The sequence below is a fragment of the Chiloscyllium plagiosum genome, unplaced genomic scaffold (genome assembly GCF_037043375.1).
Source record: "Chiloscyllium plagiosum isolate Xiang-an unplaced genomic scaffold, Cpla_swu_hap1 HiC_scaffold_2, whole genome shotgun sequence".
Lineage (NCBI taxonomy): Eukaryota > Metazoa > Chordata > Chondrichthyes > Orectolobiformes > Hemiscylliidae > Chiloscyllium > Chiloscyllium plagiosum.
The window spans coordinates 62,073,882-62,099,703 of record NW_028270140.1 but is presented as its reverse complement, the minus strand read 5'-3'; the positions used below and the strand labels follow the sequence as shown (position 1 = coordinate 62,099,703).

The following is a 25,822-nucleotide window of genomic DNA, read 5'->3' as shown; positions in this document are numbered from 1 at the left end:
ACAGGTTTGTCTTAAATCAAAAGTTTTCATAGTGCTGCTCCTTAGTCAGATGAAGTGGAAGGAAAGCACACAGGCGTAGATTATTTTTGATTTTTCATTAATTGGTTCATACATCATCCCTTCAGCTGTTTATTCACACCGCTTGACACTTATGATCACCTGCAAAGACTTATTACTCAGTCTGTCAATTTGTACTTACCTGTTGACACTCTTAATTACCTGGATTTATCTTGCTATTATCTCTCTGTCTATATATTCTGTGCCTGTGCACTTCCCTGCACTTCGTCTGAATGAAGAAGCAGCGCTCTGAAAGTTTGTGATTTCAAATAAACCTGATGGACTATAACCTGGTGTTGTGCGACCTCCAAATGTAATAAGACAGGCCCTACGGAGATGTACCAAACTCTAGGGGGCATAATTTATGCCATTAAGTACATCTACATTCCCACAGCACTTGGTGCCTATTTTGGATCTTCCCTATGGAGCTGATCTCACTGCAGACATGCAGTTTAAAATCAACTGATCTATACTTCCAAACATTTGCTGCTAATAAAACCAAGAAAATTTCAAAAACTACTTTACCTGCTTTTACATCGTGGTGTAAACGCATACCTTTTTTACTTCTTGGTCCCTCACGGTTTCTTCAAAACCTCATGTCACTACCCTGCTTTAGCCTTAAAACGTCCAATCAGGAAAACCTAAGCAATTACGTTTGTTGTTCCTTTCTGGCAACTCTTTGTACACTCAAACCTTTACACAACTGTATCATTCTTGTTTAGCATCTTTTGTTAACTTGTCTCTAGTTTGGTCATGGTCACGGATACTTCACGATCACATGGTTTGTCCTGGATTTCTTCGTCTTGTTAAACTATGTACTCTCGTCTGTCTTCCTTTTTCTTTCTGGACTGCTACTGCTTGATCGCCCCCTCCTACAAACAGGATTTATTTAAATGGTTTGTGATTTCTTTCTATGGGCATGTTCACTCTCAAATCTACTCTGAGGTGACACTGTCCACATACAATGCATTCCAATGTTCCAAAAAAATTGTTGCCATTTCCCAAGCTGTAACTTGATTGCGTAAATTTAAATTTCACAGATTTTCCAAAATATTATCATTTTCTTCATCCAGCAGCTCACCACCACCTTCACCAGGGCAGGCAATAAATACTGGCCAGCCAACACTGCTCTCATCCCGTGGATGAATAAAAATAAACTTAATGCTTTGAATCATACCCAAAACATTGATTACCTACACCTTGAGCATTTCTGGAATTCTTTTTCTATTGTAAATCCCAAATTCTCTTCAATACTCAAAATTATCAATAGCTTTTCTATCCTCATTTCTTTTGGTTGTAGCTCTCCTTTCACATTGTCACCTGCAAAATGTATATAGATGGTTTTGAAAATTTGTCCACACAGTGTTGTCAATTTCCAGTTGTAGATTGCTTCCTTGGTGTTACAAATGCTGCTGGAAAGGTTGGCTTTCTAAATCTGTTTATCTGTAAATTTATTCCTGTCAAAACTATCAGTCTGCCCTTATTTGATAAGTTGGCACAATTCAATAACTTATCACCACAGATTGGTGAATTTTCAAACGTATACTTCAAGACTGCAGACGTTACAGAATTCCATGGTACTATCCTCAGTTTATCTAAATTTTGTCAAAATCTGACCATGCCCTTTAAGCAATCAATAAATTATCTTATTGAGGAGTTTTATTCATGGAAGTACACAATCGTCCAAACATACATCAGTGCTCAAATCATCAGGCTCAAAATCCCTAAAAAAACCTTTGCTTCTTATCCTGTTATAGTAATGGAAGAGATAAGACCATACAGTGTTTCCTGTTTGTTACTCAGGTCCACATTGTAACTTCTTTTTCCTCTGCTCATACCCCTAACATTATATTATGACTCAATTGCCCTCTACTACCAATACTGTACACTAGAATTTAACCATGTCAGAACTTAGGAATTAGGAAAGACAGCAGGCAATCCAATTCTTCGAGCCCACTCTACCATTTAACATGATCATGGCTGATCTTTTCCTGGTCTCAACTCCACTCTCCTGTTTGCTCCCTTTATCCCAATTTTCACCAGAAACATATCCATTTTTTGAATCTGTTAAGTGATTCTGCCTCCACTGCACTCTGGGACGGTGGATTCAACAGATTAACAACCAGAGAAGTACCTCCTTATCTCAGTTTTGAACCTCTTTCCCCTCTGCATCTATGACCTCTATCTTTAAAAGTCCAAGTTCATACTTTTAGTGAGACCTTTATTTTGGTTTACCACATTCACGAAACTCACTCTACCAATTACTATCTCTCCAGGTTTCTACCAGCAATTCACACCCAATTAATCTTGAATCAATGTATCCATCATCTGAACCCCTATTCCACTAGGTCTCAGGCATTCCATCTGATCATGTTTGATTACAAAATGAATACCTGTATTAATCATCAAAATGTACAAGCAGATATGGCAGAGTAATGGTTATGGTTCTGGATTATTAATGCATCACTGAATTTGTGAAGTTGAGCTGAACAAGTCTGGTCATTTTGAGGTTGGTACCAAACGAAACGAGTAGCCATGGGCACCCGCATGGGCCCCAGCTATGCCTGCCTCTTCGTAGGGTATGTGGAACAATCCATCTTCCGCAACTACACTGGCCCCACCCCCCATCTTTTTCTTCGCTACATTGATGACTGTATCGGCGCTACCTCGTGCTCCCACGAGGAGGTTGAACAGTTCATCCACTACACCAACACCTTCCACCCCGACCTCAAATTCACCTGGACAGTCTCGGACTCCTCCCTCCCCTTCCTAGACCTTTCTGTTTCTATCTCAGGCGACCGAATCAACACGGACATCTACTACAAACCTACCGACTCCCACAGCTACCTGGACTACACCTCCTCCCATCCTGCCCCCTGTAAAAACGCTATCCCATTCTCCCAATTCCTTCGTCTCCGCCGCATCTGCTCCCAGGAGGACCAGTTCAAAATACGTACAACACAGATGGCCTCCTTCTTCAAGGACCGCAATTTCCCCCCCGACGTGGTCGACGGTGCCCTCCACCGCATCTCCTCCACTTCCCGCTCCTCCGCCCTTGAGCCCCGCCCCTCCAACCGCCACCAGGACAGAACCCCACTGGTCCTCACCTACCACCCCACCAATCTCCATGTACAGCGCATCATCCGCCGTCACTTCCGCCACCTCCAAACAGACCCCAGCACCAAGGATATATTTCCCTCCCCTCCCCTATCAGCTTTCCGTAGAGACCACTCCCTCCGCGACTCCCTTGTCAGATCCACACCCCCCACCGACCCAACCACCACTCCCGGCACCTTCCCTTGCAACCGCGGGACGTGCAACACTTGCGCCCACACCTCCCCCCTCACTTCTCTCCAAGGCCCCAAGGGAAACTTCCATATCCGCCACAGATTCACCTGCACCTCCACCCACATCATCTACTGCATCCGCTGCAGCCGGTGTGGCCTCCTCTATATTGGGGAGACAGGCCGCCTACTTGCGGAGCGATTCAGGGAGCACCTCTGGGCCACCCGGACGAACCAACCCAACCAACCTGTGGCACAGCATTTCAACTCCCCCTCCCACTCCACCGAGGATATGCAGGTCATTGGACTCATCCACCGCCAAACCACAACAACCCGACGGTCGGAGGAGGAGCGTCTTATCTTCCGACTGGGAACCCTCCAACCGCAGGGGATGAACTTGGACTTCACCAGCTTCTTCATCCCCCCTCCCCCCACCTTGTCTCAGCCGGATCCTTCCAGCCCGGCACCGCCTTCCTGACCTGCAGTCTTCTTCTTGACCTCTCCGCCTCCACCCTACTCCGACCTATCACCCTCACCCTGACCTCTTTCCACCTATCACATTTCCAACTCCCCTCCTCCCTACCTTTTATCTTCTCCTGCTGAACACTCTCTGCTCATTCCTGAGGAAGGGCCTGTGCCCGAAACGTCGAATCTCCTGTTCCCTGGATGCTGCCTGACCTGCTGTGCTGTTCCAGCAATAAAGTTTCAACCAAACGAAATAATCCAGCAAAATGTTTAAAACATGTGTTCTTAATGTTTTTCTGAACAGGAACTCACCTCCATTATAGGTAAAAACCGTTCCCTCCGTGACTACCTGGTCAGGTCCACGCCCCCCTACGACCCACCTTCCCATCCTGGCACTTTCCCCTGCCACCGCAGGAACTGTAAAACCTGTGCCCACACCTCCTCCCTCACCTCCATCCAAGGCCCTAAAGGAGCCTTCCACCTCCAAAGTTTTACCTGCACATCCACTCATATCATTTATTGTATTCGTTGCTCCCGATGCGGTCTCCTCTACATTGGGGAGACTGGGTGCCTCCTAGCAGAGCGCTTTAGGGAACATCTCCGAGACACCCGCACCAATCAACCAAACCGCCCCGTGGCTCAACATTTCAACTCCCCCTCCCACTCTGCCGAGGATATGGAGATGCTGGGCCTCCTCCTCCTCCAGCTGGGCCGCTCCCTCACCACCAGATGCATGGAAGAAGAACGCCTCATCTTCCACCTCGGAACACTTCAACCCCAGGGCATCAATGTGGACTTCAACAGCTTCCTCATTTCCCCTTCCCCCACCTCATCCTAGTTTCTAACCTCCAGCAACACGATCCCCTTGACTTGTCCGGACTTGTCCGACCTGCCCAGCTCCTTTTCCACCTATCCACTCCACCCTCTCCTCCCTGACCTATCACCTTCATCTCCTCCCCCACTGACCTATTGTACTCTATGCTTCTCTATTCCCACCCCCACCCCCACCCTCCTCTTGCTTATCTCTCCAAGCTTCAGGCTCTCTGCCTTTATTCCTGATGAAGGGCTTTTGCCCGAAACGTTGATTTCGAAGCTTTTCGGATGCTGCCTGAATTGCTGTGCTCTTCCAGCACCACTGATCCAGAATCACCTCCATTATAGTCTGATCACACCACATCGTCGATTCTCAACACCTACTAATTTGAAGGCCTAAAACCAAATGCTTGCCACGAATGTGATTACATAAGTAGTGTTGATTGCATAAACTTTGTTAGCACTATCCATACCCTGTTCAGAAACCCAAAGTAAGAAAAATAACTTGAATAGAGTGCCCAGTTAAGCTTCAAATTCTTTTGTGATTGGATTTGCATCTTATATTGGATGTTGTAATTATGTCTCAAGCTATCGAAGCATCCCACAGTACAGATAGCAGGTTACAAGTCATGCATCCCACCCAGAACCATCCACCCAATCTTATCCCTGTAATCCCACAAATACCATGACTAATCCACTTAACCTATATATGCCTGGATACGACAGGACAATTTAGTATAGCTAATCCACCTAACCTGCACATCTTTAGGCTACTGGAGGAAACCGGAGCATCTGGTAGAAATCTATAAAGACACGGGAAGAACATGCAAACTCAACACAGTCACTGAAAGCAAGAATTGAACCCAAGTCCCTTGCACTGAGAGTCAGTACTGCTAACCACTGTACCACCATGTCGTCTTAGGTTGTGAATACAGTAGCGCCTCGACATTCGAACGATCCTGTTCACGAACAAATCTGTTTACGAACAGGATTGTACGTAAAATTTTGCTTCAACGTACGTACGAAATTCAAGGTACGAACGAAGGTAAAAACACAAAAAGTCAGTGTGCGACCAGGTGGTTTCATTGTTCTGCTTTGCTACGCGCTTATTGAACGCAAAAGCTCTTGGGCCCCACGTGATCTCATTCCGTTCGTCTTTGTCGCGTGCGCTGTGAACAGCCGTCCAAGCATTTTTACGCTATCCGAACAATGGGAAAAATTGATTCAGTTCGCAAACTTTTCGGAACGGATTAAGTTCGTAAGTCGAGGCGCTACTGTAATGTCTGTCTATATTCATTGCTGTTCAGGTAACTGCACAAGAACTAGGTTGGTTTCAGAGATGCCTGACTTTTTGTTTTAAAAAGTTAACTCTGCCCCAGATTTTCCATCATTCAGTCAGTCATTTGTCCTGAGTAGATGGGAGTTGTGCATGGGAACCCAGGGGGAGCAGATTCTAAAGGAATCGCCCTGGAATTCAAAGATTTCACAGGTAAATTCCTTTCTGACTGCTACCACTGAAAGTCTCTATTTAAATCAAAGGATATGTTGGGGTCCGCTGAAATGAAGTAAATAATCATGCAGGAAAAGCTAGACTATCAAATATATCGCCCTGGTTCCTTATAACTACTTAAATGATCAGTCATCCTTAACAAAACCACACCTGGCCCCCACCCCACCCCAACACCTCCACCTTTGGAACCTGTTATTAGTGGTGTGTCACAGGGATCAATCCTGGGGCCACGATTATTTACAACATATATTAATAACTTTACTGAGGAAGATAGCCAAGTTTTGCTAAAATTATACAAGACTATAGCTGGAATAGCGAGAACCTTATTTAATACAAGAAAACTGATATTGCAGGCAGATCAGAGAAAGTTCACTCGACTGATACCAGGTATGGAAGAAATGTCTTACGAGAAGAGTTTGAGTACATTGGATCAGTACTCATTGGAATATAGAAGAATAGAGGGGACACCTTATTCAAGCAAACAGGATTCCGAGAGGACTTGACAGGGTAGATATGGAAAGGTTGCTTTCCTTTCTGAAGACTCTAGGAGCAGATGGCACATATTTAAGGCAAAGATGAGGAAATTCTTTTCTCTCAGAGGGTTGTGAATCTGTTGAAATCTTTACCAGAGAGGGCAGTTGAGGCTGGGTTATTAAATATATTCAAAGTTGAGATAGACAGATTTCTAATCAGTAAGTGAACTAAGGATTATGAGAAAAAAAGCAGGAAAGTGGAATTGAGGATTATCAGATCAACCACAATCTTATTGAATGGTGGAGTAGAGTTGATGGGCTGAATGGTCTACTTCTGCTGATTCTTCTTACTAACTGGCATTCTACCCCCACCAACTCAGCCAGCTGGCACCCTGCCATCTCAGCACCCTAACATATACTTACCAGAGAAGCTGTCAGAGCAGTTGTCTGGGCATTAAACATTTCAGAATACAGACAGCTAATTGCTGTAGAAAAGGGATGTGGTTTGCCTTGCTCTGACAGATAAGGAGTATGGAGGAACTGACTGAATGCAAGAATGGCTTTGCACCACTGAAGCTCTGAAAGGATACACAGCAGAAATGTAAAGCTTTCTCATAAAAATAGAGCAACAACCTGCATAAGACTGCCTCCCTTTGGAAAATTGTAACTTAATTGGAAACTAAAAGTTTTAAACTACAGATAATATTAATAAAAATACTACAATTCATAGTCAAGCATTTTGGACTGTCGATGAGTAATGAGGGTCTGGAAATGAGGCACTAAGCCTGCCAAGCTAACAGTAGGTTTACCATTCATAACAACATATTATGTCATTGTCAAGATGATATAAAATCCAGGCATGGAAATGCAAAAGGAGAAAATCTAAATAAAAAGCAAAAACTCTTCACATATTGACTTTCAAACATGTCATGGTGAGCATCTTTGGAAATTTCTCACTTTACAAAAAGCAAACTAATTCATCATCAACAGTCCTCAGAGGTCAAAAAAGGTTTTGCAATATGCATTGCTGCAAACTTAGGATTAGATCTTAACTTTAAACACAGTCCATTTTAATAACTTATTTTGAATGAATATGTAAACTAACCACAATATATTCCATGCACCTGACATACAAGTTCACTTGCACTTGCTCCTAAAAGATTTGACTTCTTAAGAATTAGCTCATTAAATGATGACATATGATTCGATACTCAGTGGAGAAATAAATGAAGCTTAGACCAATGGAAAAAGCATGTCAATTGGGTCAAATACTCTTTTCTAATTACTTTTTTGGAACTCACAGCAAAACAACTGATTAATTAATTCAAGTGCAATGGAGGATGATTGTTAGTGATTGATTCAATGTGGACAATTTCAAAAATATTACTGTCAATAGATAAGTTAAGAGATTAGCCACTAAGGGGAGATTTTGATTTCAATGTATGCCATTTTTAATGAGGAGAAAGTGAGGACTGCAGATGCTGGAGATCAGAGCTGAAAATGTGTTGCTGGAAAAGCGCAGCAGGTCAGGCAGCATCCAGGGAACAGGAGAATCGACGTTTCGGGCATAGAAGGGCTTATGCCCGAAACGTCGATTCTCCTGTTCCCTGGATGCTGCCTGACCTGCTGTGCTTTTCCAGCAACACATTTTCAGCCATTTTTAATTATGCAAGCACAGTGTAGAACTACATGTAGCCAGCAAAGTTCTTGCTGATCGTAACATATTCCACTTAAATCCATTCTTCTGCTAAATTAACAAATATTGGCTTCGCACTTTTGAGATCAGATGGTCAAATGCATTTCAAAATATTATTACCAGGCAGCAGGTAGTAGTAGTAAGGAAGGTGTAGGTGTAGTAGTAAGGAAATTGGACTTTATGTCATAGTCAATTAGAATGCTATTGAAGAAAACATGACAAAGTCACGCTCCATAGTTCAGGTACTGGTCAATGTGCCAAGGCTACTTAAACTAGGCACCTAAATTGAACTCTCTCCCCACAATCCTATGGATGGATTTCATAAAAATTGTAGTATTGGTATTATTACATTGTAAGTATGATATGCTACATTACCCGTTTCTTGGTTCAAAGTTTTTGGATTATAGGAGTAGGAAATGGAAGTCACAATATTGTACCTACAGTGTTAAAATGTGGAGATAAAGTGCCCTAAGGGGTAAGTTGATATGGTAATTCCATTGCTTTTAGACTAAAATAATTTGAACAAAAAAGTCACAGAAGGATTTCATCCTAAAGTTGAATCTGAACCTGGGTTGCATAATACACTTGATCTCAGGAACAAAGTGGGATGCAGAAATACAAACGACAGTGAATTTTGGCAATTCAAAGAATGCAGATCTGGAGTGGGAGGACTTTTAGATCTTAACTGGACATAATAAGCCATTAGTATTGCTGTAGACCAAAGACCGAATAGCTAAACCATCTTCCCACCATCATCTAACACATGGGACTATCACCACTATCATCATCACAGAAATAATAGAAACCTTCCAGTGTGGAAGCAGGCCATTTGGCCCATTGAGTCCGCACTGACCCTCCAAACAGCGTACCACCTAACTCACACCCCTACCCATGTGACCCTGCATTTCCCATGGCTAATCCACAATGCCTACACATCCCTGGATATTATGGGATAATTTATCATTATCAATCCATCTAACCTGCACAACTTTGGACTGTAGGAGGAAAATGGAGCATCTGGAGGAGACCCACACAGACACAGGGAGAATGTGCAAACTCCATACAAATACATTGCTCAAGTGATGGGTGTCTACATATCCTGGGAGTGGGAGATGGTGGGGGGAGGAAATCAGACCCAGGTTTCTATCACTGTGATGCAACAGTGCTAACCACTGAGCCACCACCCAGGCCTAATAATTTAACAGAAAAATCTGGCAATAATTTGCAATAGAAAATATCTGCATTCAAAACAGAAATCATTATTTATTAACTGAATGTTAAAGGACAACACAATAGTAATTCTACCGAAAGCAGATGGTTTCAGAGTGCCTCAGGTTGTCCTCCCAATGGTAGTTCTTCTGAGCTGCGGGTGACATCATTTCAGAGACTCGGTTCAGAGATATACTATATTAAACAATGTTGTACAGTAGACCCCCATACCCGCAGGGGATACGGTCCAAGACTTACCGCGGAAGTCTGAAACCACGGATAGGTGTGAACCCATTCTTTTAAATGGGAAATGTATCTTCCCAGAAGCCTCCTGGTCCCTGGTTCTGGAACGTCCCCTTTTATATGTTTTGGGCCACAGTAAACTGCGGATAACTGAAACTGCGGAAACTGGACCCAAGGATACAGGGGTCACCCTGTATTGAAAGTCAACCTATGGCTTACCTATCACTACAACTTCCTTAGCAAACTTTTCCTTCTCCACTGCTATAATTTTAGCTGAAAACCTGCCTATATGTGCAAGCAGATTTCTGAAGTTCAGCCAAGGCTACAATCACTGAGTGAGAGATGTCCCAAGGAAACTCATCTCTTAATCTATTGTTGGAAAGTGATAATAAATTAGTTTCAACGTAAGAAACTTGAGATTTGTCACTCAAGAATGATATATAGTATACCAAATACAAATTACATTAAATTTGCATCATTTAACAAAATATGTCAGCTGATGCTTGACTACTTCATGGGGGATCAATTTAGTAAAATGATGTAAGGGAAGGTAAGAGCAGGATGTAACTGAATGCAAGAAAACATTGTTTTTCATCTAATTGTACCTGACTAAGGTTTGAAAACGTAGTTATGAACACAGGATAATGCTGGACCACATTAGCTGAAGTAATTATACAAATATTTGTAGCAGTAACAGGCCATTGCTCAAGTGATGGGTGCCTATGTATCCAAGCTTTGCATGTAATTAATTCAATGGTGATTCAGTTTTACTTAACATTAACAAATTTGTCCTCTCCTTAGTCATAGAATCCATTTATGGGACCATGACGTATTTTTGCACCCTCTCTAAAACAATTGTTCCAAATTCACATTTAGTTATTTGAACTAACTCTCAACAGAAAATGAATTCACAGTACTCTAGCTATTAATCTATTGCATTTATATTGATCAATTTCCAGTGCCAATAAGGTCTGTTGTCAACTACTTTCTTGTCTCCAAAGGTTTCATCTGATCATTCAGCACTGAGCAGGATAACGTGGGCCACTGATTAGATTACTTACAGTGTGGAAACAGGCCCTTCAGCCCAACAAGTCCACACTGAACCTCCGAAGAGCAACCCGCCTAGACCTATTCCCCTACATTTACCCCTTCACCTAACACTATGGGCAATTTAGCATGGCCAATTCACCTAACCTGCACATTTTTGGACTGTGGGAGGAAACCAATGCAGACACGGGGAGAATGTGCAAACTCCACACAGACAGTTGCCTGAGGCGGGAATTGAACCCAGGTCTCTGGTGCTGTGAGGCAGCAGTGCTAACCACTGTGCCACCGTCAAACTAATTTCCTGTACAAAAGGAACTCCTATCTTCTTTCTTATTTTTTGGTAACTGTTCTTCCTTTCCAAAAAGCATAGTACCAGGAAATACATTATTTCACTCTGCCTCTAAAAGTAAGATAAAAACATCAAATTCAGTTTTGAAAGCAAGTTTTTTTTAATATGAAAAAAGTCAACAAGTAGCAGAGGTAAAGGATTTTCATATTCAGCCAGAACATGCACAATTAAGTAACTATCGAGTGAATTAAATGGATTTTATTTAAAGATAGTATATATTTAGAACAATATTGAGTGTCAATCTTGATAACGACAAAGTTTCAAATTTGAATCTCTCAGTAACTATTCTTGTGCTCTTAATAAGCAGTAATCTCATCATCAGAGATTAATATTCTTTGTCAGATAGCCAGCCAGCCAGAAACAAACAATCTTCTTTGGGGCTTCTCCTACTTCATCGCTAAAGCTCCAGCTGAAATAATCCCATTTACATGTGTAAGCAGATATCCAGAGTTCGACCAAGGCTACGTTGACTGAATGAGAGAAGTCCCAAGGAAATTTACTCCATATTCTATTAATAGCATGCAATACTAAGTGTGTTGCAATTTGAGCAACTTTGGAGGTGTGCAATAAAAAATACCATTCAACGATGAGATGTACTAGAAATATCACAATTACGTAATATTGCATCATTTTGAACAATGGTCACAATACATGCATATTTATACCTGCAAAGTACAGTGGATTGTTGATTTAAGTTTTATTGTGCAAATCTCTGTAAAAACGTACTATTTCATCTTATAATCAAAAGTAATTAATACACATATCCACTTAATAAAAAAACCATAGTACCACATATAACAAGTTATTAGCTAAGTGAAAGATATAAAAATGAAAAAGTCTTTCTAGGTCCCAGATAAACTCTGTTTACATTATCATAAAGAACAAAGGTTCTAACAGGATATCAGGGACTGGCTTTGAACTTAGAGAAGTCTACACAATTCCAATATTACCACATGTAAAACATTCTTCCTTGGTAAAGAAGAGGCAAGTTGCTTCAATGCAATTAAGGTGTCCAGGTTTGCCTCTATCCTGCTTCCACTTAATAAAAAGTTAATTACTCCTGTTAGCAGATGGTCACTCACCAATAGCTTGACAGAAGAGGTGAACAGATCCAGGGCTACACACATTAAGTATCTGGTCGCTCAGCAGTGGTGGTAACAGTTGAACCACTGTATTGTCTGCACTGGACCAATCATGAGAAGACCCTTCAGGTGGGGTAATAGCAAAGGGAGAAGATGGACCAGGCCCAAAAGGTGGAGGAGGGACCGATAGGAGTGAAAGGTAAAACAGGAGAAGCTGTGAGACAGAAAGGTACAAACCAAACAGAGTTCTAAAGACACAAACAAGATTGATCATGCATTAAAAAAGGATAAAAAAAGGGCGATAGATTGAGTCAGGCAAAGTAGTAGTGGTATTTAAAGGACTGCATAAACTTGTGGCGTTGCAAGGCAGATGCAGAAAAACACACAAGGCTCAATTAAATTTTCAGTGGTTTAAAATATTTCTGTAAAGGACATTTTTGCTGGCTTTAACTTTTTACACAATTAAAAATGAAATTTTACACACCATTTCCTTTATGACTTGTACCACTAAATGTACCACACAGAATGCTCATTTCCCTAGAATTTAGTTCTATATAAAACCTTTTAAGACTTTTTTCTTGAATAAAGTAATTTCAAAAGGAACATGTCTTTGCTTATATACACAGTAGCAAATAAAGATGCCAGAAAACAGAATGAAATGACTTGTCATGCATAAACTTAAAAATGTTGTGGCAACGACAGATTAAAAAGCCAGTTAATTGCACCAGTGGGTCTTGTTCTAAATAGCAGTTCAGTAGGTTACTAAAATGACTGAACGTCTATAGCAGCAAAACACAGGTTCCAATGTTGGCTTTTTTCAGTCTTACCAAAGTCCACCGGATCAGCTTTTTAAAAATCCAGTCTCAAACATCAATGACTTCACAGCTGTAAGAATTCACTCCTTCCAACAATGTAGCCATACAATATATTATAATGTGTCCACAGCATACGATTTTGTCCCATGCCACATTGGTTGGAAAAATTAATCTCTATGGCAATGTGGCTACAGTTGGTTGTGTGTTTGGCTGAGCATCAAAAGTCTTCCACAAGTATGAAAAGTCTTGGCAACTAAGCACTCTGTTGTGGCATGGCTCAGCAACAGCATATTAAAAATGTTCGTTTTCCCTTTTAAAATGTTTCACCACTCAATCACATTTTTATGGACCCCATGTTTTACTGTAGCATATACATATTGTAAACTAAAGCTATCTAAAGTTTGTACAACACACAGCCTTTTGGCAAGAGACAAGCTAAAGAAAACACATATCTAGTGTTCATTGTTTGATCCCTGAGTTGCTGTACAGTGTTAGCATAAACAAAAGCATCAACCTACATTAGATGCAGCAACAAAATACAATAATTTCTAACAGAATATTACTCCAGATTTTCAGTGCAATACAAAATACCATATATACAGTATATGCAAAAAAAAGATTTATGCTCCAATTTGGACAGCACTTTTGAGATTTACCAATTTGATAAATTATTAATTTCCAATTTGGAATGAAACTCAAATGACCTGTATACTGAGCACATGAAAACAATAGAGATTGCTGAATATAATGCAGGTTGAACGTGAGATTGATATTCACTTTTAACATCATTTACCAAGAAGTACGCTTATCTAATAAAACCTTTTAAAGTTTTACATGATTTTCTCTTTTTTTCTAACTTTCTGTACTCACGCTTGCAACCAGCTGAACTTCAATAAACCTATGAGAAATACAAAAATATGCTAGCAAAGACTCTGAACTTCCTCATCAATGAATTTAATGTCAGGAATATCTGCATCTTTCTCTGCATCAATCGAACCAATGGAGTGGTTTTCTTGGATTTGCTTGAGCTCTTGAGCTTTCTCTGAACTTGGAATTTTGCCATTCCCACAGTCTGATTCTGTTTCATAACCCTTGTCACCAGCAGGAATCTGCTCACTACCTTGATTATCTGAATTGATTTTCACTGCCTGGTGCTTTACCAGCTCCTCAGACACATCATAATCAAATTCTGGTTTCTTTTCATTACTGACTATACACAGGCGTAGTTTCAGGCAAGGATCTGGCAAGTATTTCATGTAACAATTGTAACAAATTAGGATTAGGAAAAGAAGTGTAATCACTACAAGTAAAGATAATAAAACTCTATCATTACTTTCCGCAGTTGAAGGCTCACTAATAGCTTGAGTGTCTACTACTGAATTTGGAAGTGGAGGGGCTGAGAATGGGGAGACTGAAGTGTATGGCACAGTTGATGTGAACATATCAGTTTGAATCTGGGGTGTGAGTGTATGAGGAGATCTCTGTTCTTGATCTGTGCTTGTCTGCGTTGTTGCAGAATTACCTTGCATTTTGGCAAAGGGTGTAGTTGGGGAGGTTGTTACAACTTTAGATGGACCCTCTACGATCAGAGAATACTTTTGCACCAGCTGTTCATACAGGCGTCCCTTCATAGATTCTACTGCCCAGCAATCATAGGTACCAGAATCATCTTCATTTACAGAGAAAATCAGCAAATTGTTTTGAACAAGTCGGTATTTTGCATTCTCACTGAGAGTATTGTTATTTAACTTCCATATAATTTTAGCCAGTTTAGACATGGGTAAGCATTTCAATTCTTTAAATCCTCCTGGATCCACATGATGTTCTTCAGATATTGCAGATTCCACTATAAAATACAACAAAGAAGAAATAATGCATATTTAATTAACATGGTCAGGTCAAATTGCTTTCTTAAAAGTACAGTCACAAAGGACAATTTGAATATTCAAAATTTATGTGGAGCTCCAACCGTGAAAAATGCACACCAAAGTATTGGCTTAAAGATTTCCAGTTTTGTGTATTTATAAATAAGAATGTAGAGTTTTTCATTTTTTATTATAATCAAATAAATTGCATTATGGCTAATTATAAATTGAAATCAAATTATTATTATATTAAGCATATTTATCGTCATGTTCATCCAACAAATGCCTTAAATGAGCTGCGAACTTAAAATACGAAGATTTGCAAAATTTTAAAATGTCCATCACACACAACAGTTTCTCTTCCTTTCCTCACCTCCTTCATCATAATCTATTTTTCATTCTCAAAACTTGTATCTAGGGATCACTGCATAAAGTTTAGTCAAGACAGGGATTAGAGACTCTGAAATGACTGTGGAATGAGAATTCTATATTCAAATATTCAAAGATAGTGTTTCAATCATTGTATATTTGCATTTGACAAATAACCCTTTTTTTGGCCATTATACTAATAGAAATTCAAGTATTTTACTAATTGTGACGAATCTACTTTCCATATTCAAAAACATCAAAATAGACACTCCTTGTTAGATTACTCCAGCTATGTTATATGCTTTTATATGTATGATATTTGTTTTAAATAATGACAAACTTGAATTTTTCTTGATAGTAGTTCTGCTAGTGGACCATTTTTTTTGTTTCACCAGTTATATACGATTTGAACACAGATTTTGGGTGATAATGAACAAAAGGTCCTTTTCTTTAATCAGAGAAAAATTTCTAAAGTTTTTTTTTTATTTTGAAAGGGAGAGCCCACCTTTCAGTTATTCCCAAACCATACACAAACTGTAACTGAATGGTCTAGTTATTCCAGGTCTTCACAAAGCATTACTCTGAAATTGGCTAGTCAGAGTTTGAATGCAATCTGGGCATCAGTTTAATACCAGATTTTCCTACCTCTAATTGGAAAGCTAATTAGTCCACAGGCAGTCAGAACTACATTTGAAACTCGGGGTTTGGATTCAATACCACATTTATGAAAGCCAATTGTCCACCACGAGAGGAGAAGACTCCACAAACATCCCATTTTGAATGATGACAAAACCCAGTACTTCAAGTGGATAATTTGTATCAGTCTCCTCCTGTGGTCCCCAACATCAGAAAAGAGAATATTCAGCCACATGATATCAAGAAAAATATGAACTTATTTGGACATAGCCAAAATTATGGGTTCTGATCATATTGTCAGTAGCAGACAGAGATTCAGAGATTCATACTCCTGAAATAGCTGCGCCCTAAGCTAATCTGCAACATCTACCCTAAAACATGGAAAATTGTCAAGGTATGCCCTATCTGAAAAAGTAAGACAAATCTCTCAAACATCAGCAAATGATGGAAGAAGTGTTTCCGAGTGGCACTTACACAGCAATAATGTGCTCAAGAATGTGCATTTTTGAGTTCCTCAAGAATCTCTTAGCTGTCAATCTCATTGTAAATTTGGTCCAAAATATAAACAAAAAAGTTGCATTCCAGAGATGAGTTACAACCAAGTCAAAAATCAACTGACTGTGGTATCGTGGAGCCTACCAAAACTGAAGTCAATAGGAATTGGGGACACCATCATCAACGGTTGGAGACATAACTACCACAAAAGAAGTCATTTGTGGCTTTTCAGAAGCCAATCACCTCGGGCCCAGGAAATTGCTACAGTGGTCCCTCAGGTCAATGCTCTAGGTCCAATTGTCTTCAATGACCTTCGCTCTAACATAATTTCACAACTGGGAATGCCTACTGATTATCACAGTGTTCAGTTCCATTTGCAACTATTCATATACAACAAGATGTGACCAACATTCAGCGCTGTTGAGGTAAGCAGTGCTCCCTGAATTGTGTTTTTCTTCTGCATGGACCTGCAAGGTTTGAGCACACAGCAATGCCTAGAACTGGAAAACAATGCCATGATCAGAGGCTGCATGCCAATTTCCATGCATGGAATGTAGGACAGGCTGCACATATACACTGTCAAGCAGCTTAGAGGGAATGCTGGTGATAAGTGACAAGTAACATGTGCACAACCTTTCTGAAATAATCTAGTAAGCCATTCAGTTGTATCTTCACAGCGATGTCATTTGGCCTATCATCACTATCTGACTACACAAATCCCATTTTCCAGCTCTTGGCTCATAGCCCTGCAAGTTATGGAAACAAAAATGAATATCTAAATACTAATTAAATGTTTTGAGAGTTTCTGACTCAATCACTTTCATAGAAACACAGAAATGGTGGACCAGGCTCACAGGTCATTTGATCCTGTGAGCCTGGTCCACCATTCAAAATGATAAGAGTTGATCTTCCAGTTCAGCACCCTATTTCCACTTTTCTCAGATATCCTTTGATCCTTTTAGTCCTAAGAACTATATCTACATCTTTCTTGAAAGTTTTCAACATTTTCGCCTCAACATTTCCAGTTGCAGAGGCTCACCACTCTCTAAGTGAAGAAATTCCTAAGTTATACTTTATTTGAAGCCTGAGAGCCCTGGTTCTAGAATCCCCAATCATTGAGAACATGCCTCTTGCATTTTCCCCGTCTAAGCATCTATTCAGTTCATGCAATTCCCCAAAGCCTGGCCCCATTGACAAGTTATAGGTCAGGAGTCTCCATTAGGCTGAATGTGTGCAGCTCAGTTGGCACCCTATCCATTACCTTAAGCAAACACTTAAGAGTCATATAGTAAGGATACAGATCTTTCAGTTCAAATCATCCCTGTCGACCAGACATTCCAATCTGACCTATTCCCATTTGCCAACGTTTGGCACATATCCCTCTAAACATTTTCTATTCATTAACCCACCCAGATGCCTTTTAAATGTTGTAATTATACCTGCCTTCACCACTTTCTCTAGCAGTTCATTCCATACAGGCACCACCCTATGCATGAAAACTTTCTCTCTCAGGTCTTTTTTAAACCTTTCCGCTCTCACCTTAAACCTACATCTTCCAGTTTTGGACTCCCCTAACCGAGCAAAAGACATTGGCTATTCACCCTATCCATGCTCCTCGTGATTTTACAAATCTTTACAAGGTCATCCCTCAGTCTCTGATGCTCCAGAGAAAGAAGTTCCAGCCTGTTCAGCCTCTCCCTATAGGTAAAAACAATGACTGCAGAGGCTGGAAACCAGATTCTGGATTAGTGGTGCTGGAAGAGCACAGCAATTCAGGCAGCATCCAACAAGCAGCGAAATCGACGTTTCGGGCAAAAGCCCTTCATCAGGAATAAAGGCAGAGAGCCTGAAGCGTGGAGAGTTAAGCTAGAGGAGGGTGGGGGTGGGGAGAAAGTAGCATAGAGTACAATGGGTGAGTGGGGGAGGGGATGAAGGTGATAGGTCAGGGAGGAGAGGGTGGAGTGGATAGGTGGAAAAGGAGATAGGCAGGTGGGACAAGTCATGGGGACAGTGCTAAGCTGGAGGTTTGGAACCAGGGTGAGGTGGGGAAGGGGAAATGAGGAAACTGTTGAAGTCCACATTGATGCCCCTGGGGTTGAAGTGTTCCGAGGCGGAAGATGAGGCGTTCTTCCTCCAGGCATCTGGTGGTGAGGGAATGGCGGTGCAGGAGGGCCAGGACCTCCATATCCTCGGCAGAGTGGGAGGGGGAGTTGAAATGTTGGGCCACAGGGCGGTGTGGTTGATTGGTGCAGGTGTCCCGGAGATGTTCCCTAAAGCACTCTGCTAGGAGGCGCCCAGTCTCCCCAACGTAGAGGAGACCGCATCGGGAGCAACGGATACAATAAATGATATTAGTGGATGTGCAAGTAAAACTTTGATGGATGTGGAAGGCTCCTTTAGGCCCTTGGATAGAGGTGAGGGAGGAGGTGTGGGCGCAGGTTTTACAGTTCCTGCGGTGGCAGGGGAAGGTACCAGGATGGGAGGGTGGGTTGAAGGGAGGCGTGGACCTGACCAGGTAGTCACGGAGGGAACGGTCTTTGTGGAAGGCGGAAAGGGGTGGGGAGGGAAATATATCCCTGGTGGTGGGGTGTTTTCGGAGGTGGCGGAAATGTCGGCGGATGACTTGGTTTATGCGAAGGTTGGTAGGGTGGAAGGTGAGCACCAGGGGCGTTCTGTCCTTGTTACGGTTGGAGGGGTGGGGTCTGAGGGCGGAGGTGCGGGATGTGGACGAGATGCGTTGGAGGGCATCTTTAACCATGTGGGAAGGGAAATTGCGGTCTCTAAAGGAGGAGGCCATCTGGTGTGTTCTGTGGTGGAACTGGTCCTCCTAGGAGCAGATACGCTGGAGGCGGAGGAATTGGGAATACGGGATGGCATTTTTGCAAGAGGTAGGGTGGGAAGAGGTGTAATCCAGGTAGCTGTGTAATCCTGGAGGAAGAACACATCATCTTCCGCCTCGGAACACTTCAACCCCAGGGCATCAATGTGGACTTCAACAAGTTTCCTCATTTCCCCTTCCCCCACCTCACCCTAGTCCAAACTTCCAGCTCAGCACTGTCCCCATGACTTGTCCCACCTCTCTATCTCCTTTTCCACCTATCCACTCCACCCTCTCCTCCCTGACCTATCACCTTCATCCCCTCCCCCACTCACCCATTGTACTCTATGCTACTTTCTCCCCACCCCCACCCTCCTCTAGCTTATCTCTCCACGCTTCAGGCTCACTGCCTTTATTCCTGATGAAGGGCTTTTGCCCGAAATGTCGATTTCGAAGCTCCTTGGATGCTACCTGAACTGCTGTGCTCTTCCAGCACCACTAATCCAGAGCCTCTCCCTATAGCTTAATCCCTCCAGTACCAGCAACATCCTGGTAAATATTTTCTGCGTCCTCTCAAGTTTATCATCATTCTTCCTACAGAGGGACCAGCATTGTATGCATTATTCTAAAAGTGGCCTCACCAATGTTCTGTACAGCTGAAACATGGCATCTCAAATGTAAACTCTTGTCTACTTGTGAATCGACTTTCAAGGAGCTGCACCTTTCGAGGTCTTTGTTCAGCAACACTCCCCCAGGGCCCTACCATTAGCTGTGTAAATCCTGCCTTGGTTTGCCTTACTAACATCTCAACTCCATTTGTCACTCCTTGGCTGATTGGCCCATCTCATCAAGGTCCCTTTATACTGCAGAGGTGCATTTACAAGATACACTGTAGCAACTCAACAAACCTTAGTCAGCAGATTCCAAACCCACAACTTTCCAACAGATACAGCATGGATACCATGCTCATTGGCACACTACAACCTGAAAATTCCCCTCCAAGCCTGACACCATTCTGTCTCAAACTTTATTGCCATTCTTTAACAGTTGCTGGGTCAAAATTTTGCAATTTACTTCTGAACAGCACCGCAGGTGAATCTTCACTACAAAAACAGAAGCAATTTAATATGTTGACTGACAATCTCATATAGACACATTATTCTAATGCTCCAGGGTTTCACATCATTGCAACATCAGAATTTTCTGCTCTTACCTAAATGTAATTTTCATTTAGGGTGCTGCTCTATACATGATTGGTTTGTCACAGTCAATACAGATGCAGATCATCCAGATCATCTAGCTTTTGATGCACAAGATCAATGATACAAACTGATTCATTCGTAAGACTTTTTTTTTGGAACACAAAGACTTAATCTGTCAGATATCTAAATGCAGACTTCTAGAATGTTTTGCAAAAATATTGGTGAAAAGCTAATCTGGCTGCTGGCATCAATTTCACTGGCACATTACCATCTGATCTGTCTAGCTGGTGCCAATGAAAAGACATGCAGTTCTTCATGAGCAATAGAACTCTTGTAGAATATATTAGTGTCCCTACCTCTGGATAAGGAGGCCTGCGTTCAAGTCCCACCTGCTCCCGAGGTGTAAAATAATATCACTGATCAGGCGGATTTTAAAATAAGTTCTTCATTAGCAATAGTGGGCTCTAGTGGGGCAATGGAAGTATCCCTACATTTGAAACAGAGAGACCTGCTTTCACGACCCTGCTCCAGAGGTGGGTCATAACATATCCGAACAGCAAGATTAAAAATATCATTCATTATGAGCAGTAAGTGGGGAGCTGAGAGAATAGTGTACTATTGTTGGACTAGTCATCCAGAGATTTGAGCAAACTGCCACAACAGATGGAAATCTGGGTTCAAGCTGCATATGCTCTAGAGGCATGTGATAACTTGTCTGGACAGGTTGATTGGAAAATATCTAGTATGTTAAGTATCACTATTACTGATGACTCCAGAACTCATTAGTAATTGAAAGATATTCGTCATGAGCATCGGGCTCTTGCTGTTCAATGGTAGCATTTCTAACTCTGACGTAGAAAACCCAGGTTCAGGTCCCACCTGCTCCAGAGGTGTGTAATAACATCTCTGAACAGATTGATTAGGAGAATCCTTTCATTATGAACATCAAAATTTGTCCACATACCATCTTCAGCTCTGCAAGGAATTGCAAATCCATTCAGGCTCTGTATCAAACTGCTGTGGAAAGAAAATAATTCAGATCAATCATTAGTAGTTGCTAACTACTGATATCTGGTTGTAATATTTAGGGAAGAAAGTAGAAAAAAATATATCTATACAACCTACAATTATCAAGTCTTTCATCCAGCATGTCACGTGCCAAAGCCTTTACTTTCTTGGGCTTCACATTTATATTCAAATAAAAACAAACATTTATAGAATGCCTTTCGCAATCACAAGACATCCCAAAGCACTGCCAACTCAGTACTTTGGAAATATAGTTACTGTTGTGAGCTGCAAAGTGCTTCAGCTAATTAGCACACAACAGGATCCCACAAACAGGAAATGACAATGACTAGATGGCCTGTTTTGTGATTTTGGTTGAGGAGTAAATATTGTCTGGCTAACAGCAAAAGCCCCCTGCCTTTCTTTAAAAAACGTTCCTGAATCTTTCACATCTACCTAGAAGGGAAAAAGGTATCGTATCAATTAAAAAAAAGTGCATAATCCAAAAAACCACAATAGCATCAGCATTCCCTCTGTATTGTTCTAGAGGTATTCGTCTAGGTTATGTGTTGAAGTCTCTGGTGTGGATTTGATTCCACACCATTTGATCAAATGGAGAGAGAGATGACTATTGACTGAACCATAGCGAACACTTAATAATTTAAGTAAGAAGAAAACATAATTGACGACCATCTATGTCAGGAGGAGATTTTCGCCTTTTATTTAGAGCTGGTAGATAGACTGAACATTTAACTTCTGCTCAAAAACGTCTTAACAAATCCAGAGGTTTATGGATTGCCTCTGCTCCTGTTGAACCAACCAGGCAGGAGAACACTGAAGAGTTTCAGGTCCAAATTAGGATCCAGTGGAGGACAGGGTACTGCAGATAATATCATTCTGCTTGTGTGAAATTACAATATTCACAGTCACAAAATCATAGAATTGTTACAGCATAGGAGGTAATTTAGCCCATTGGGTCTGCACTGGCTTTATGAGAATTTTTAACTTAGTGCCAAATTCCTGCATTTTCCCTTTCAAACTGCACATTGTTTCTCTTTAAATGATCATCCTATGCTATCTTGAATCTGACAATTGACCCCATCTTCACTGCACTTCCAGACAATGCATTTCAAACACGAAGCACTCACATTAAGAAAGATTAAATTGTATCCTCTGGCTTGCAATCCTTTATAAGCATAAAGTGACTCTTCCTACCTACTCATCATTTTGAAGGTTTCTATCAAATCTCTCCTCAGCCTTCTCCTCTTAGAGGAAAACCGTCCAAACTTCCTCCATCTATTTTTATAACTGAAGGTTTTTAACCCCGAAACCATTCTCATAAAAAACTTCTGCAGTCACTCCGCTACATTCATATCATTTCTGCAGTGTCACACCCAGAAAAGAATATTCCAGTTGAAGTCTAATCATTTTGTCCTGCATTAGTTTAGCCTCATGTTTCATTCTCTATGTTGCCATTAACAAAGACTAGAATACTCTTTGCTTTAATACCTCTCTACCTAACTTGTCACCTTTGATAACATATGCATATATACACACCAAGGTCTCGCTATTCCTGCATACCCTTTAGAATTGTGCCCTTGACTTTGTATTGACTCTCCATTTTCCTTTTACCAAAATGTGTCTTTTGCCACATTTCCATGCTAAATTCGTCTGCAGTCTAAATTTGTATGAAGCAGTTTATTATTGACTGTAACTGCAGGGGAAGGTCAATAAGCTGGGCTTTGATCATGCACACTTAGTATTTATGCAGCAGCAGTGAAAACTACCTTCAGCAATGAAAATGCAGGTTCAGGTAGATTCAACATCCATCCAGGTTTAGGTTGAGAAAAATGATTAATAATGCAAAACAAACAAAAGGATTTTTGCATCAGAGAAAAAAAACAAGCAATTGTATCTTAAATGCAAACTAAAAACCCATTATGAAAAGAGCAAAAACACATTGCATAATTCACCTGTCTCTCCTGCTTCAAAGTCACTTAATTCAAATGATCTTTTTAATACTAAAAACACTCATTTTGCAACATTATAATGACTTAAAAATCTTATAATTGAGATTAAGTCCACAAAACAATTTTGATTTATCATCAACTAGGTAGTGGCTCTGGGATGGATGAAGTTGAATGTTAGATAACCGGTATTTCAAATATATCCAAAAGTCATACAGTCATAGAGATGTACAGAAGGGAAGCAGACCCTTCGGTCCAACTCTTCAATGCCAACCAGATATCCCAACCCAATCTAATCCCACCTGCCAGTACCCGGCCCAAATCCCTCCAAACCCTTCCTATTCATATACCCATCCAGATGCCTTTTAAATATTGCAATTGTACCAGCCTCTTCTCTGGCAGCTCATTGCATACATGTACCACCCTCTGCGTGAAAAAGTTGCCCCCTAGGTCTCTTCTATATCTTTCCCCTCTCACCCTAAACCTATGCCCTCTAGTTCTGGACTCCCCCACCCCAGGAAAAATACATCGTCTATTTATCCTATCCAAACCCCTCATGATTTATAAATCTCTAGAAGGTCACACTTCAGCCTCCGACACTCGAGGGAAAACAGCCCCAGTCTAATCAACCTCTCTCTATAGCTCAAACTCTGGCAATGTCGTTGTGAATCTTTTTTCTAGATTAGATTAGATTACTTAACAGTGTGGAAACAGGCCCTTCGGCCCAACAAGTCCATGCTGACCTGCCGAAGCGCAACCCACCCGACCCATTCCCCTACATTTACCCGTTGACCCAACACTACGGGATAGAAGTCATGATACCACTTTAAAGCCTAGAACTTTGTGAGCGGCACGGTGACACAGTGGTTAGCACTGCTGCCTCACAGCGCCAGAGACCCGGGTTCATTTCCTACCTCAGGCAACTGTTGCGTGGAGTTTGCACATTCTCCCAGTGTCTGCGTGGGTTTCCTCTGGGTGCTCTGGTTTCCTCCCACAGTCCAAAAATGTGCAGGTCAGGTGAATTGGCCATGCTTTTTTCTGAACCCTTTCAAGTTTCACAACATCTTTCTGATAGGAAGGAGCCCAAAATTGCATGCAATATTTCAAAAGTGGCCTAACCAACGTCCTGTACAGCCGCAACATGACCTCCTAACTCCTCTACTCGATACTCTGACCAATAAAGGAAAGCATGCCAAACGCCTTCTTTACTATCCTATCTACGTGTGACTCCACTTTCAAGGAGCATGAACACCTGAATCTGTCAGCAGTAGACAAGTAGTAAAGTGACTCTTGAGTTTACCATTTGCATATTACTTCACCAATTTTGCTGCCTGATAATAATGGAGGGAGAAAGTGAGGACAGCAGATGCTGGAGATAAGAGCTGAAAAATGTGTTGCTTCAGGCTTATGCCCGAAACGTCGATTCTCCTGCTCCTTTGATGCTGTCTGACCTGCTGCGCTTTTCCAGCAACACATCTTTCGTGCCTGATAATAGTGTCATACAAAGATTGCACTGCAGGACATTAAAGCTGAACACTGACACCTTAAGAAACTCCACAAATTAATAAAATAGCTCTACAAATTTAAATACATTTTGTGTTGAATACACAGACCTCTTATTGGTATGATTATTCGTAATCCAGTCACAACTTTTGTTTCCGGTGTTCCAAGCACAATAGGGATCTCTTGCCAAAATGCAATCCGTGCAGGTTTTATACTTTTCACAAAAAGCAACAGGGGCTTGAACAACACCAGAATGAGACCCTGCATAAAGATACTTTTTGTCCTACAAGTGAAAAGTCAAATAATTAATTGATATCACTAAACAGATTAAATTAAAGTTGTGTTTTTAAGCTGCAAAGAGTATGAATACTATCAAGTACAATCATACTAAAAGTTACTGGCAAAGATCAAAGTAGCATGGAATGCTAAAAATCAAATTCAAAATCTCTCAGCAAAATTCCTATTCCTGAATATGTCCAAGTTGAGCATTATTGCTTTATTGCATTTCAAAGGATCCAAAATAAAGGAGGTGAGAGGAGAAAGAAAAGGGTGGTTCATGTGTGGAATGAACTGCCAGAGAAAATGGTGGATGCAGGTACAATTACAACTTTAAAAGACATTGGATAAATACTTTAATAAGTATGGTTTGAGGCAGGGGGTGATATGGGCCAAGCAAAGGCAGGAGAGACTAGTTTAGTTTGGGAGGAGTACAGTCGACATGGAGTGGTTGGACCAAAGGATCCATTTTCAAGCTATAACTCTATTTCTGCCCTTAGTGTTAAGTTAGCACTTGATCAACTATCAATGAGCTGTATTAAAATTGAACGGAAATAACAGAAAAAACATCCATTGGCTGAATCATGTTTAGGCCAGAGGATAATGTCTGTGGCTATTGCAAATCATCCATGACAATTCCACA

At 41.2% G+C, this 25,822-nt stretch overlaps 1 protein-coding gene across 11 annotated transcripts in view; it reads right to left on the bottom strand.

Moving 5' to 3' along the window:
* Positions 1 to 25,822, bottom strand: part of LOC122561773 (semaphorin-4D-like) — a 269,699-nt gene that overhangs the window by 43,426 nt on the left and 200,451 nt on the right. For 7 of the 11 annotated variants that reach the window (XM_043713910.2, XM_087997181.1, XM_087997186.1 and 4 more), the window contains exons 13-15: positions 25,014 to 25,186; positions 21,393 to 21,445; positions 12,505 to 14,889 (exon numbers count right to left, since the gene is read on the bottom strand). In XM_043713910.2, coding sequence (XP_043569845.1) covers positions 13,964 to 14,889; positions 21,393 to 21,445; positions 25,014 to 25,186 — 1,152 coding nt within the window. In that variant the 3' untranslated portion in view covers positions 12,505 to 13,963. Of the gene's footprint in view, positions 1 to 12,228; positions 12,352 to 12,504; positions 14,890 to 21,392; positions 21,446 to 25,013; positions 25,187 to 25,822 lie in introns of those variants that run through there. The other 4 variants (XM_087997203.1, XM_087997210.1, XM_087997205.1 and 1 more) reach the window with 3 other exon arrangements.